Source organism: Taeniopygia guttata, chromosome W (assembly GCF_048771995.1).
Source record: "Taeniopygia guttata chromosome W, bTaeGut7.mat, whole genome shotgun sequence".
In the NCBI taxonomy this organism is placed as follows: Eukaryota; Metazoa; Chordata; class Aves; order Passeriformes; family Estrildidae; genus Taeniopygia; species Taeniopygia guttata.
The window spans coordinates 12711038-12726054 of NC_133064.1; the positions used below are offsets into that span (position 1 = coordinate 12711038).

The following is a 15017-nucleotide window of genomic DNA, read 5'->3' on the forward strand; positions in this document are numbered from 1 at the left end:
CCAATTATCAGCCCTTGTTCTTGTGGGAGATTTTAACCTGCCGGATGTCTGCTGGAAACTCAACACAGTGGAGAAGAGGCAGTCTAGGAGGTTCCTGGAGTGTGTGGAAGAGAGCTTCCTGATACAGCTGGTGAGTGAGCCTACCAGGGTGGGGCCTTACTAGACATGCCGTTTGTGAACAGAGAAGGGCTGGTGGAAGATGTGGTGGTCAGAGGCTGTCTTGGGCACAGTGACCATGAAATGATTTTGATTACTGGAGAAGTAAGGAAGGGGATCAACAAAACTTCGACCTTGGATTTATGGAGGGTGGACTTTGGCGTATGCAGGACACTGGTTCAGCGAGTACCCTGGGAAAGAGTCCTTAATAACAAAGGGGCCCAGGAAGGCTGGACATTCTTTAAAAAGGAAATCTTGAAGGTGCAGCCTGTTCCTAGGTGTCAAAAAGACAAGCCTGAGGGGAAGAAGACTGACCTGTCTGAACAGGGAGCTTTTGCAGGAACTCAGGAAAAAAAAAAGAGGGTTTATGACCTCTGGAAGAAGGGAAAGGCAACTCAGGAAATGTTTAAGGATGTTGTTAGGTCATGTAAATAAAAAATTAGAAAGGTAAAAGCTCAACTAGAACTCAATCTGGCCACTGCTATGAAAGACAGTAAAAAGTGTTTTTATAAATATGTCAGCAACAAAAGGAGGGCCAAGGAAAATCGCCATCCCTTATTGGTCATGAGGGGGAACATTGTCACCAAGGATGAGGAAAAGGCTGAGTTACTTAATGCCTTCTTTGCCTCAGTCTCTAACAATAAGACTGGTTATCCACAGGCAGCCAGACCTCTTATCTGGTAGACAGGGACAGGGAGCAGAATAGACCTGCAATCCAGGGGGAGGTAGTTAGTGATCTGCTGAGACACTTAGACACTCACAAGTCTATGGGACCAGATAGGATTCATCTGAGGGTGATGAGGGAGCTGGCAGAAGATCTTGCTAAGACATTCTCCATCATTTATCATCAGTCCTGGCTAACCATGGAGGTCCAAGGTGACTGGAGATTGGCAAATGTGACGCCCATCTACAAGAAGGGTCAGAAGGAGGATCTGGGGCCTTTCAGCCTGACCTTGGTACCCAGGAAGGTTATGGAACAGATCATCTTGAGTGTAATCATACAACATGTACAGGAACAGAGGATCAAGCCCAGCCAGCATGGGTCTATGGAAAGACAGGCCCTGTTTGACCAACATGATCTCCTTTTATGACCAGGTGACCCGCCTAGTGGATGAGAGGAAGGCTATGGATGTGTCTACCTGGACTTCAGTAAAGTCCTTCATACTGTCTCCTACAGTATTCTCCTTGACAAGCTGGCAGCCCATGGCTTGGACAGGTGCACTCTTTGCTGGGTTAAGAACTGGTTGGATGGCCGGGCCCAGAGAGTGGTGGTAAATGGTGCCAGATTCAGTTGGTGGCCAGTCACTAGTGGGGTTCCCCAGGGCTCAATATTGCAGCCAGCCCTATTTAATAGCTTTATTGATGATCTGGACAAGGGGGTCAAGTGCACCCTCAGTAAGTTTGCAAACAACACTAAGTTGGGTGGGAGCATTGATCTGCTGGAGGGTAGGAAGGGTCTGCAGAGGGATCTAGACAGGCTGGATGGATGGGTTGAGAACAGTGGTATGAGGTTCAAACAGGCCAAGTGTCAAGTCCTGTACTTGGGTCATAACAATTCCATGCAGTGCTACAGGCTAGAGGCAGATTGGCTGGAAAGCAGCCAGTTGGAAAAGGACCTGGGGGTGCTGGTTGACAGCTGGCTGAACGTGAACCAGTGTGTGCCTAGGTGGCCAAGAATGCCAATGGCACCCTGGCCTGTATGAGAAATAGTATGGCCAGCAGGACCAGGGAAGTGATTATCCCCTCTGCACTAGTGAGGCCACACCTCAAGTACTGTGTCCAGTTCTGGGCCTCTCACTACAAGACAGACACTGAGGTGCTGAAGCATGTCCAGAGAAGGACAATGAAGCTGGTGAAGGGTCTAGGGAGTAAGTCTTTTGAGGAGCAGCTGAGGGTGTTTATCCTGTAGAAAAGGAGACTCAGTGCAGATTGCCTCACTCTAAAAATACCTGAATGGAGGTTGTAGCCAGGTGGAGGTAGGCCTTTTCTCCCAGGCAGCCATAGTGACAGGACAACAGGGAATGGCTGTTGCCAGGGGAGGTTCAGGTTAGACATCAGGAATAATTTCTTCACTGAAAGAGTGTCAAGCATTGGAATGGGCTTCCCAGGGAGGTTGTGGAGTCACTATCCCTGAAGGTGTTCAAAAAACAACTGAATATAGCACTTAGTGCTATGGTCTAGTTCATATGGTAGAGATTGATCAAAGGTTGGACTCGATCTTGGAGGTCTTTTCTAACCTAAATGATTCTGTGATTCTTGTTGAGATCAGCACTTAAGTGCCTTGCCTATCTTTGATACTTCATAAAATCAACTGTTCTGTTGGAGTAATCTCCAGTGGGATTTCTCAGTATGCTTTGTTCTATTGGAGATCTCTCCATACCTGGAGGAAGGAGGTGGATTTGCGAGTCATTCTGAAGGCATTTTACCTTCTTTTCAAGAAGCAATAAATATCATACACTATTTCTTTGAGGTTTCCAAGTGACTGTTGCACTTTAAGAGGCTCCCACTTTAAAATCCTTTGCTTACACTACTTTTTTACAGGAATCGTAGTTTCTGTCTCCTATTATTGTCTCATTTCTGGCAATTCCAGTGCTGGAAAATGATGCTTTTGTAATAGAATTGATTAGGCTCAAATGGGGCACAGTGGCAAGTTTGCAGCGAGTGCTGAAGCCAATTTGTCTGTTGTACAAAGGGAATGATCTTGTTTACCTGGCTCCACTTTTTTTGAAATAATCAAATGTTACCAACCTCGTAGCTTTTGGGTTTTTAGTTTTTTTTAAGAGACATGCATTAACATGCAAACCATTCTGTGACTATGATTCTATGATTAATGAGAAGAGCAAAGGCATGTCAAATATGCATCAGTTTCTTGCATATTTTAATTTTGCAAATAAATAGATAGATCTTAAGTATATAGCAAAATTCTAAGGCCAAGGCCAGGTTTCAGACACTGATTACACAGGTATTGTAAATGAGGAAATGCCAACCCAAACCAGGGCTATTACAGTAGCCCTGAAAAGATAGCATAAGATTTCTAGGAAAAGCATATTTCTTCAGAAGACTGCAATCTGTAACAGAGCTGTACACTGGATCTTCAGTCATGCTCAGTGTCCTAACCCCCACTAAAACTGTTTCCACCATCACCCTCCCATTTATTGGGATAAGAGTAAAATATGAAAAGTGAGCAATGCTTAATCTCTTTGGAGAGTCTGTATACATTTTTTGCACTTTCTTTGACTTCATCAATACATGCATACACAAGATGTATAATTATTGCAACATCTACTTTTACAGTGACTAAATACTTCTTAATGTTTTTCAATCTGCATGTTTAAATCCTGACCAGTGTAAAAGCATACTGTTCCTTTTTCCCACATGAATTCAGAGGTATGGATGTCTACAGAGAAATACAAAAGTACTGATGTTCCCTTTGTATGTATAAGGCATGCATTCAATGTGTAAAGCAGTAATGTAACCTATTTCTTTATAGTGTGAAGTCCACTAAAGATGAGTGACAATCATGCATTTTCAAAGAGGGCTATTTGAACAAAAGGTCTGTTTTGGCAAAGCTGGCTTTTTCCAGGTCAAAAGGATTAGTGTTTTTTAACCAAAATAGACAATTCCTCACTCCATTATGAGAGCTCTAATATTCATTCCCTTGTCAAATTAATATCAACTTGCAGTCACAGCATGACTTGTCTTCCAGTTATCTTCGGGGGGGGGGGAGAAATTTTGTATATTGGTTTGTGATATTTTGACACTGTGCTGTGAGGAGCTTCACATTGGAAAGACATGGGTCACAGTCAATGGATCCAAATCAGAACTGTACTTTTGGTTTAGTTCTGGGGGAGGGAGGGAGGGAGAGAAGGGGATGTGTCAGCCTTCTGAGATCTGGTATAAAAAAAAATTTGGTGCCTCGGGAAAAAGAAACAGAAATGTGAACTGTGTTATAAAACTAGAATATGTAAAAACAAACATATTCTCTGGTGGTTTTTTTTTCCTTTTTTTTTTCCATTTAATGAGGCATTTGTTCATATTGCAGGTGACATCATTAAACCTAGTTAAACAGGTAAACTTACTTGAGAATGCCAGGAATGTATTTTGGCAAACTTCTTTTGAGTATAGGCTGTTGCCAACAGAAGTTTCCAGGCTGAGGTCACAAGACAGGGATTTAGATATGTTCCCCATTAATTAATTACAACTAGCTGCTGTTCATTTTTCCATAAGCATTATCTGTAGTATGGGGTGAGTATGATCAGTAGTTTTCCCATATAGGAGCCATTAAGCAGAAAATAGAGAACCTTTTGAGGGCATTGTAAACTTTCAGACTGGTGGTGACAGCTTCTATAGAGCAGCATCAAAGTGAAATAGGAAGAACATCCTCCATGTTCCTTCCTTAGGTGGTTTGTGTGGGGTTTATTAGAAATGCACTTGTCCTTGTGTTCATTTGCATAAAAATAGTATGGATTTCTGAGGCTTCATCTTTAAACCAAAGATGTTTTTAAAGGATTTTGGTATTTTGGAGTATCTCTTCCCTTTTCTGCCTCTTAGATATGCCACATTGTTTAGGTTTGGAAAGACAGGTGTCTGCTAAGGAAGGCAGGAGCGTCCCCTGAAATGGAAAAATGTAGACCACTTCCCTCCAAATTGTTATAAATTTGAAATTAAGGGGGAATCTCAGGCAAAAATATGGAAGCAGGAATAACAGTTCTTTATTAGGGAAGAAAATAAAAAGATAAAATAAACAATGAAGTAAATCAAAACGACACTGACAGAGTCAGAATACAACCTGACACCCTGTTGGACAGGGTGTTGGTAGCAGTCCAATTGGAATTGTGGCTGCAGTCCTCCTGGAGTGTCAGGTGTGGTTCTGTTGGAGTAGTGATCCTGTAGAAAAATGGGTGTAATCTTCCTCTGAAGAGACAGTGGAAGAGGCGGCCGTTCCTCTGGGAAAATCCAGCGCAGAAAAAGCTGTGCTGGTGGACCAGAATCTCAAGACTATATGCAGGTAGGAATGCTTGGCTCCTCTCTCTGGGCGGAGCAGCTCACAATGGGATGTTATAGTTCTTATCAGTCATGCAGTGGTATTCAATAGCCCATTATCAGCAGATGTCTCCACAGAGGGAGGATTGATTGTGGAAGAGATAAGGAACAACTGCCCACTTAACACAAGACAACTGCCATACAGATGGCAAATAGAATACATCTTGCTTTTCAATCTGGGACACACATGCATAGTGAAGCCTCTGAAGAAGGCAAGTGAATTCCTTTGCTTCGAGTGGTGTTTCTGAGATGCAGAAAAAGGCTACTCATTTTGTAGGGGCACACTGTAATCAGTAGTGTACACTCCACCTTGCTGGATGATTGAAATGATGCATGTGGTTAAGATATTCCACCTTGCTTTTGCTTCAGTCTGAAATTACTGGGAATCTGGTTCCAATTGGCTTTAAAAATTTTTTTTAGATGCTGAGAGGTACAGTGACTCCTTAGTGCCCTAAAGTAATCATTCATTTATAAAATAAATAAGCTCAAGATAACTATTCTACAAGGCTTTCCAATATGCTTCATCTTGTATTTTGTTTTTTATGTTGCAAAAAATATAGTCCTTTGTCTAGGACAGTACTGAATGCATTGATGCTCAATAAGAAGAAGCAGTTGTAATGCCATTTAAAATGACTTGGACAAGCTCAAGAAGTGTGCCCATCAGAATCTCATGAGTTTCAACAAGGCCAAGCGTGAGGTTCTGCACCTGAGTTGGGGCAACCCCTGGTGTCAATATAGGCTGAGGGATGAAAGGACTGAGACCAGCCCTGCAGAGAAGGACTTGGGGGTGCTGGTGGATGAGAGGCTGGACATGAGCCAGCAATGTGTGCTTGCAGCCCAGAAAGCCAATCGTGTCCTGGGCTGCATCCAAACCAGTGTGGGCAGCAGGGCAAAAGAGGTGATTCTCCCTCTCTACTCAGCTCTGGTGAGGCCCCTCCTGCAGAGCTGCCTCCAACTCTGGGGTCCCTGTTATAAATGGAGAGGGGAGAGTTTAGACAAATCCTTGCCTTTCCAGGTTTCTGGCAGTAGACAGCAGCTTTATTGAGGTGGCCAGCACCCCAAAACCCACTCTCGCTCACAAGTTCTTAATAACGACTGATCAGGCCTATTACAATATGAATTATTTATTCTAACAGGCCAAGGAAAACAGACATAAGACTTAAACAGTTTACGTACTACACAGGATAGCACAAAGAACTACTAGTAGATAAAAATACAGTGCACGATAATGGTAATAAGTGAAATGAACAGGGTCTATGCCTTTATTAATAGTCATCTCTTTATTAAAAAGTCAGCTCAGCAGGGGGCTCAACAAGGAGCTCGCCCCCGCTGTTGCAGCTTCTCCGGTAGCCGAAGGGTGAGCAGGCGTGCAGAGTCTGTCCCTGGAGTCTCCGTGGCACGCTGGTAGCTGGAGGTGAAGAGGTGTGCAGTCCATATCTGAAGTGCCAGCAGACCGTCCTCTCTCCTTTCCTCCTGGCACACTGGTAGCCGTAAGGTGGGGGGATGTGCAGACCCTGCTGCTGAAGTCCAGCAGCAGCTATCCCTCTCCTTCCCTCCTGGTAACACCAGGAAGTGCCTGTGCTTTGCTCCTGCTTCCCACAGCCCAGTCCAATCTGGTCCTCTGTAGGTTATGGTGACAGGTCAAACACAGACTAGGGATGGGGTTCCCTTTTCCCCAACCAGCACACCCATCCAGCCCCCTCCACTGTGCCCATCTTTTCCATTTAGGGGTGTTTTTCATCCCCAAAACCCCCTCCCATGATTCCACTGGATTATTTTGCATCCCAGTCCTAGAATGGTAGTGAGGGTGGGGGGAGGTAGGTGATTCCCAGGAACAATTAGCTAATTAACATTTCAATGTCAGTACTTAGCCCAAGCCAAGTGTCCCAGCCAGGCTGTTTTGTTCATAACAATAAGGGTACCTTATGTTGCAGCTAGTGACGAAATAGTATAGATTAGGAATCAATGTCACTTACCAACAAATGATTGTGGTGTGCAGGGAATCTCCCCATTTCTCTCAGTCCCAGGGAAGTAACTCAATTCTAACATCTTAACATCAAGTACACCTCTCTACACACTCAGAGAGTGTCTAAGAGATTTCTGATTTAATGAAAATAAGTGGTTTTTTATAGTTGTAAAAATGTCTGTGCTCTGCAGTCACTAATTTTAGCTTTTCCTTTCTCACCATTCAAGCCAGGATGTGTATTGCTGGCTAAGGAGGTTCTCAGCTGAGATAATTCATCACATGACAAATCATTCCAGTCTAACCTAGCTATATGTTACGGGGAGATAAGCTTTGGCTGTATCAGGGGTGAAAGGTCCTGCCACAGTCCCCAGTACAGGAAGGACATCAACCTGTTAGAGTGTGTCTAGAGGAGAGTCGCAAAGATGATCAGAGGGCTGGAGCACGTCTCCTATGAAGACAGACTCAGAGAGTTAGGGGTCTTGAGCCTGGAGAAGAGAGGGCTTTGAGAAGACCTTGTAGCAGCCTTCCAGTACTTAAAGGGGGTTTACAAGAAAGATGGGGACAAACTTTTTAGTAGGGCCTGTAATAATAGGACAAGTGGTAATGGTTTTAAACTGAAAGAGGGTAGATATAAGGAAGAAGTTTTTTACAATGAGGGTGATAAAACACTGGCATAGGTTGCCCAGAGAGGTGGTGGATGTCCCATCCCTGGAAATATTCAAGGTAAGGTTGGATGGGGCTTTGAGCAACCTGATCTAGTTTGAAGATGCCCCTACTCATTGCTGGAAGGTTGGACTAGATGACCTTTAAAGGTTCCTTCCAACCCAAACCATTCTATGATTCTATTCTATAATTTGACTATGGGGAGTGAAGTGTGTTGAACAGTGTGTCAAAAGGAAGTCATATGATTTGATTTTAAAATAAGTTTTTTAAAACAGTGTTTGCTTTATTTACTCCCATGTTGCTTAAAAAACCCAAAACCAAAAACTGAACCAAAAAAACCACAAAGACAAAATGTCCCAAAAATGCAATCAAAAAACCGAACAAGCTGCATGTTCTACTGTATGTAACTACTATGTAGTAATAATGTGCATTAGTGTAGTGGCCCTCTGGTGTTCTGCACTATACCATATCATATTTTCTTCTGATTTCAAGATTTCTTTGATATTGCTTTCTCATTCCATGTCACCTTGAATAGCAGTGGGCTTGAAGCCTTAAGGATGAAGCTCTGTTTTTCCACTGACTCCTGTGCTGTGGCATATGGACATACTGAGTTACTTTAGGAATGAATGTAATGTGATGACCTGTGTTTTGGGTATCTGTTTTGCATTCTTAGTTAGCAAAAGAATGCTTGAATATGACAATTCTAATTTCTTGGAAGAACCAGCTGCATTTTTATTCTTTTTTTTTCAGCTTGTCATGAAGATTACATAATTTAAACATATTCTTTTAATTTTATTCATGAGGCCATCCTGTGTCGCTGTCGAGGCAGGACGGGAATGAGAAGACTGACCAGAAGGCTGCTGAGAGTAAAACTCCGATTTATTCAAAATACACTGCTCTTTTATACAGAGCTTCGTGAGGACCAACTCCATTGGTTCTGAAGTGAAAACAACCCACACCATTGGTGCAAAGTGTTTGACGCACAGTGATAGAACTTAACTATAAACAATGTGAAAAACAAGAGAGATAAAAAATTATTTACATTCTTCTCCAGATCTTTCCCAGGCTTCTGCCTGGCTAGAAATTCTCAGTTTCTTTCTTTGACTGAATCTGAGTCCCACAATCCTGTGCAGGGCCAGGAGTTGAACTTTGATAATCTTAGTGAGTCCCTTCAAACTCAGAATATTCTGTGATTCTATGAAATCTCTTGTCGTGTACAAGGCATGTTCTTAATGAGCAAATGAACAGTACTTTGAGATGTCTTCATGCTTATGTCAAAGTTCACCCTGAAGAAACAGCTGATTTAGAGAAAAATCTTTCCATTTAAAAACTGTTGCTAAAGACCCGGATGTATTTATGCCTGCCCTGCTCTATAGTATCAGGAAGCAGGTTCTAAAATGATGGTGCATGTGAAATGCCAGTGCAAATCAGCTCTCCCTTCGAGCTTTGTGTACAAAAAATGTAAGACAAATTTTCTAGCGAGAGCAAATAACTGAAGTAGGAGCAGCAAAAATATCTTATTCTGATTACACTGAACAAATCTAGTGTTTACTGGATCTCTACTTCTGCTGGGTTTCAAGTATGAAGTATATTTTTAGGAAATGCATGTCTTACTAATGCATATTTGGTCTCTGTAATGTGAAGCTGGAAGATACATAGCTTTTGTACAAAAATTAGAAGAAAAACTTGGGTAATTTCCTGCTGTAACTTTATGTGAATTTTTGTTTGCTTTTGTCTGATGGGCCATACATTGTGAACTATGGATTTCCTAATAATAAAGACCCATTTAATGCCTTTTAATTGAGAAGACTGGCTTGATACAGTCTTTAAACTGCTTTGGATGGGCCACACCAGCTTCAAGATTCTGCATCAGGAATTCAGTCTGCCTGGTGTCAGGCATAGCTGGGAAACAAGCAGTGTAGCCTTAGAGGGGAGGAAAAGTGTTACAGAATAAAAGTTTGCAATTAGCCACTGGCTGCAGCATTTTTAATTAAAAAAAAACTAATTTAGCAATTTTTTTCAAAATCAGGTGCTCTGTGGATGTGTATAGTCTTAAATCCCCACTGCAAGTTGGAGCAGAAGGTCAGTTGGCTAACGCAGCTGAAAAAATGGAATGGTGTGGATGTTTGTCCCTGGGAAGATGGAAACCATGGAAATGAGCTGCCCAATTTAACCAATGCTTTGCCTCAGGGTGCAAATGCTAACCAAGGTGAGCCTAGATATATGCACTGCCTTGCAACACATAATATAGCCTTAGTCTTATATACTTGAGCTTTGCAGCAGAATACAGCAGTCTTTCCTGGGACAAGGTAACTTTCTTGTTGAGGATTGACCAGTCAAATTTATTTTAATTAATATTGTCCTCACAGAAAGGATAAATAAGGTTTATTTTTGTGCTGGGGCTGCAATGTTTTTAAAGCAAGTTAGGTCTTCTAACTTTTCACTTGGTCCTTCTAAATAATTGTTGCATAAAAATTGAATGCCACTGAAGTATGTAATGTAAAAAACAGTTGTTTCTTTGCTTTACTATAATCTTATATCCCTTCTGGTGCTGGGGGTTTTATTTTTTGCAGTTACAAAGCCTTTGATACTTACTTAAAGGGACATCTGTTGTGACTGCGTTAAACTGAATATGTGAGAAACTAAAGCAGCTATTTGTGGGATGTGGTCTGTGTTGTGCAGTCTGCATTGACAGGTGTGGGGGGGGGTGCAGAGGCAACACTGCCTTCTTGGAGGAGGTGTCTCTTCTTACTTGATATCATGCTTTCTAATCTAAAATGTGATTATCAAACCTGACAGAAGCCTTCTCCAGTCATCTTCAAGCAAAGATTGCTACTTTGCTAATAACTGAGGAAGATGCAGGTTATTTACCTGGGGAAAAAAACCCTAATAAAATCTTTCAATATTTTGATACATATTTAATAAAAGTTAAAATCAAATGCTTGTGAAAGGTGGTAGAATTAGACTTAGAATAATTTTTCCTTGTTTCTTTTTCTTGGAAGTTTACCTCTGAAGGAAATAGACTTGATTTGTGTTTAAATCTTGCAGCTAGCTGCAGACAGAAGTTCATGCAACATGTAACTCCCTACAGAGGTGTTTGGCTTTCTGGATCGTGTGATGTTCAGACCAACTTGGACATGCTAGTAGCAATTCAGACATGACATTTTGACATTCATAGACACAGTGCCATGTTGACAGAGCACTTTTGCCATAGGAAGATGTCCAGTAAAGGATTGTCAGTCCCATGGCCTCAGTACCTTGCCGTCTTTGCAGTATTTGTGTTTGTTTAAGACAAAAAATTTTACAAGTGCTCAAGGTAATGTCACTTCTCAAAGAGAACAACTAAAAATATTTTATGTGATGTTTATCTGTCACTCATCCTAGTGGGTCTGGGTCTGAGAAGGAGAGAAGCTGGGAATGCTTGAGTAGCTGTGTGCCATATACTTTCTAGTCTGTTTTTAGGGGAATTCTGCACGTGCTGTTTAATGTCCTTCATGTCTAGCTGCTCCCTTTGCAATGTCCTATTTAGCATTAGCTGTGATAGTTTGTAGATCTTCCTGAATGCAAAGCGAATGGCACACACTTTGCCTGAGCTGGTGAGTAAGAGGATGTAAAATGTCGGCTGTGGTCTGCTCCTTGCAGAGTGGGTCAAGGTAGACTGCCATCAGTTAAGGGCTGGTGAACAGGCAGGGGACAAGAATACTGTGAATGACTGATTCACATATGAATAAATAAAAGCTGATGCAGCTTTCTGAATTTGTGAAAATGACAGATTCATCAAACAGGCCACATCGGACGGTGTTCACTAGAGCCATAGAGGCATGCGAACTGCATTGGCAAGACAGCCACTTACAGCACATTATCAGCAGTGACTTATACACCAACTACTGTTACCATGAACACACTGAAAACTCTCTCTTTGACTCTCGAGGGTGGCCCCTCTGGCATGGTAAGTGGCTAAACCGGAAAGATATTTCCATTATTTGCCCTGTTCCGTTTCTATGGTTTGCTTTTTTTTTTCTTTTTCTTTTTTGGGGGGGGGGAGGGAGGGAGCTAAATGAAAAGCCTGGAAAAAAAAACATAGTCTCCCTTGAAATGTTGGCTCAGAAACAGTCCTTTAACGCTCTCTTGCAAAGTTTTTAAAACAAATTGAAGGAAAGAAAAACGCCCTTTTGAGTAACCTAGCAAAACAGGCTATTGTAGACATGGAAGCATTGCTATTCCTCAATTATTGTCTCCGTTTTAGAACATGTTCCTACAGCCTGTGCGAGGGTGGATGCGTTACGATCTCATGGATGCCCACAAGAAGCACTGAGGCTAGCAATAGCTATTGCTAATACTCTAAGAAGGCAGCAGCAGAAACAGCTGGAAATGTTCCAGGCTCAGAAGAAAGGTAAATGAGGGGAAGAGAGAAGGGCAAAGGACATGACAAGGTGACAATAGCACCAAACTGGAACTCTGCATGAGAAAACTGCTTTTGAAACTAAAGCAAAAGAGGTGACTTTAATTCTTCAGTCCAAACAATCATAGTGGTAGTGTCACATTCTGGATGTTGGAGGTGTTTTTTAAGCTGGGTTGTGAGCTCTGCAGGGTAAGGGCTCTGTTCTGCCTTCTGCAATATGTCTAACATGATGGGGGCCTTTATTCCAATCAGAGGTTTTGGTTGCACAGTGTAAATATTCATTCTGTGTAATTTATAAGCTCTTAAGCAGAGATTTGCATTTGGAATGTCAAGTATTTAAAATAATTTTTCTCCTCTGATGTGTAATTTAGCAGACCTATATATTTCTGAGGTGGAAGCCTAAAGTTGACAAGGCAAAGTCTGCACTACAGAAATTTATCCAGTTTGGCAGTTTCTTCCAAAAGTCTTTGATGATGCTTAAAACTTTAGTGAATTCTCAGCACTGGAAATCAAATTTTTGAAACACTGGCTTTATAAAATGTTCAGTGGTGTTCTCACTACCCCTATTTTCTGAAGGAACATTCTTCCAAAAATAATCCTTCACTGAACTTTTTCATGGGTTTGGAGAGGTAGTGGAAGAAGAAAGGGGTGACTTTGTGGTTAAAATGCATGTGGAAAAATTAAAATAGCATTCTCAGCTACTACAAGAAAACCTTTAATTAAAATTTTATTGTAGATCTTTGTTGCTACTTTTAATTCTGTGTATCCTCATGCATTGTAGGCAAAAATACCAGTGTGAAGTCACATGTGTGAATTTTTTAACTGTATGTGCACATGTTTTCCCATAAATGTTCATTTAGAAATTGAAGACAAGGTAGATACCTGACTGAAAAAAAAAAAAAAATGATTTGGTAGTTCCTATGTGCCTTCATTTCACAATACGCAAGGAAGAAATTTTGAGCACTACTGTGGATCCTAGATTTCAACAAAACTTAAAAGCACTTTACATTATTACTTAGGAGAATTTTTTAGTCTTTTTATCATGTAATATATCTTTCCTTAACATGAATTTTGTAATTCGTATATTGTTACTCACTGTTTTGGTTCGGTTTTTTCACTCTTATGCTTGAAATTTAAACAATTTTGTTTTAGTAGTGCAAAATATGCTTGTCTTCTTTATAAGCAGAATAATTCTGCAGCTACAGTTTCAGTTCAGCAACCATCACATGCTTCTACTTCGCTTTCATTCATATGACTGATTTGACATTTGTGGAACCAGTTGCATGATTTAAAGTTAAATCTCTATATGAATGGAGTATTGAAGCCTTTGTTTGGCATGACACAAGTGAAGCTCATAACTAGACATAATAGATGAAGTGGAATTACAAGTGAGTCAGTAAGGTCATTGATATCAATCCTTTTTGGTAATATTATGTTCTTCTTAATGTCATTTTTAGCACATGCTATTTGTTAGTAAGATAATTATTTACTACTTTTGTTGTTCATATTACATATCAGTTGATTATTTTTTAAAAAGACACTCTCATGAACACTGAGTTCAAAAGTGTGGCTGTTTAATTTTGTAGCTCCACACATTTAAAGGCAAGAAGCAAGCTTTTAAATGATTACTCAGAGAGATGGCACTTTGTGAATGAGAGAGCACAGAGGCAGGTACAAGTTAGTGTGCAATAAGCAGAGAAACAGAGCATCTGTAATGGCTTGTATACAAGTTTTAAATGGTCACCCATAATGCATCTGATCTCTCATAGTTCAGTTGTGTATGTGTCTAGGAGAAAAAGCTGGGAAGTTGAAGGGGAGCTACTGCCATAAGATTCTTAGTTAAAAAAGGGATTTGAGTCATCTCTAGCATCTTTTACCACAGCAACACTTCCTTCAATTCATTGTGCTAAACAGTTTTTTTAATGTTGTAACTGATTGATGGATGAGGGCTACAAAACAAAGTATCCATGAAGGTATTGGTTGACTGAAACTTTAGAATGACAAAGAATGCACTTAAAGAACAATTTTTAAAATTTTATACCTCATTTAAACATATTATCCTTTTTGTTTTCTTCCCTTTTTTTTTATTAGGACCTATCATTGTGAGTTTATTACTTCAACAATTATTCAGATGCAATAAGTTAATATTTTATTTATTAAAACTGAACATTTTGGAATATTTTATTTCAATGCCATCAACTTCACTTAAAATGTGAAAATGGCACTGCATCTTTTGAGTGAGGAAACAGTGGTGAATATTTTACCAAAAAAAAGTCTATGCTATAATTTTTCAGCAGACATTTCAGAAGTTACTGGTATCAAGTTAGAGATTTCAAAAGTTATTGCAATTGAAAATTTTGACCCATAATGTACTTTGCTAGTGCTCAAAATGTTTGGCCTTTGTCCATTTTCTTTTTTCCTCTTTTAACATATTTACAAAGGGCAATTAATTCACACTGAGAGATATTATTTTTTCCTTCTAAACAGAAGAGCATTTTAATCAGTTTTACTTCTATATATGTTTTGAGGGGATAATACACACTGTCTTTCCCTCCCTCCTCCCTCCATCTTTTCTGTCACAGAACTTCTTCAAATAGGAGTAACCTCAATAACAAATCTTGAAGGCTGGGTGGGACATCCTTTGGATCCAATTGGCACCCTCTTCAGCAGCCTGATTGAAGCCTGCAGGGTAGATGAGAGCTTCCATGGATTCTCAGACTTCACAGGTAAGGTCATGCAAAGGGAGCAATCTTCTCTAAGTCTTCAGTAACCAGAGACATTTTTTAA

The 15017-nt window shown here is 40.6% G+C and overlaps 1 protein-coding gene across 2 annotated transcripts in view; it reads left to right on the plus strand.

The window, feature by feature from the left end:
* Positions 1-15017, plus strand: part of LOC116806985 (zinc finger SWIM domain-containing protein 6) — a 294044-nt gene that overhangs the window by 183722 nt on the left and 95305 nt on the right. For both annotated transcript variants that reach the window (XM_032744790.3, XM_072923078.1), the window contains exons 5-8: positions 9858-10037; positions 11601-11777; positions 12075-12221; positions 14813-14956. In XM_032744790.3, coding sequence (XP_032600681.1) covers positions 9858-10037; positions 11601-11777; positions 12075-12221; positions 14813-14956 — 648 coding nt within the window. The remainder of the gene's footprint in view (positions 1-9857; positions 10038-11600; positions 11778-12074; positions 12222-14812; positions 14957-15017) is intronic.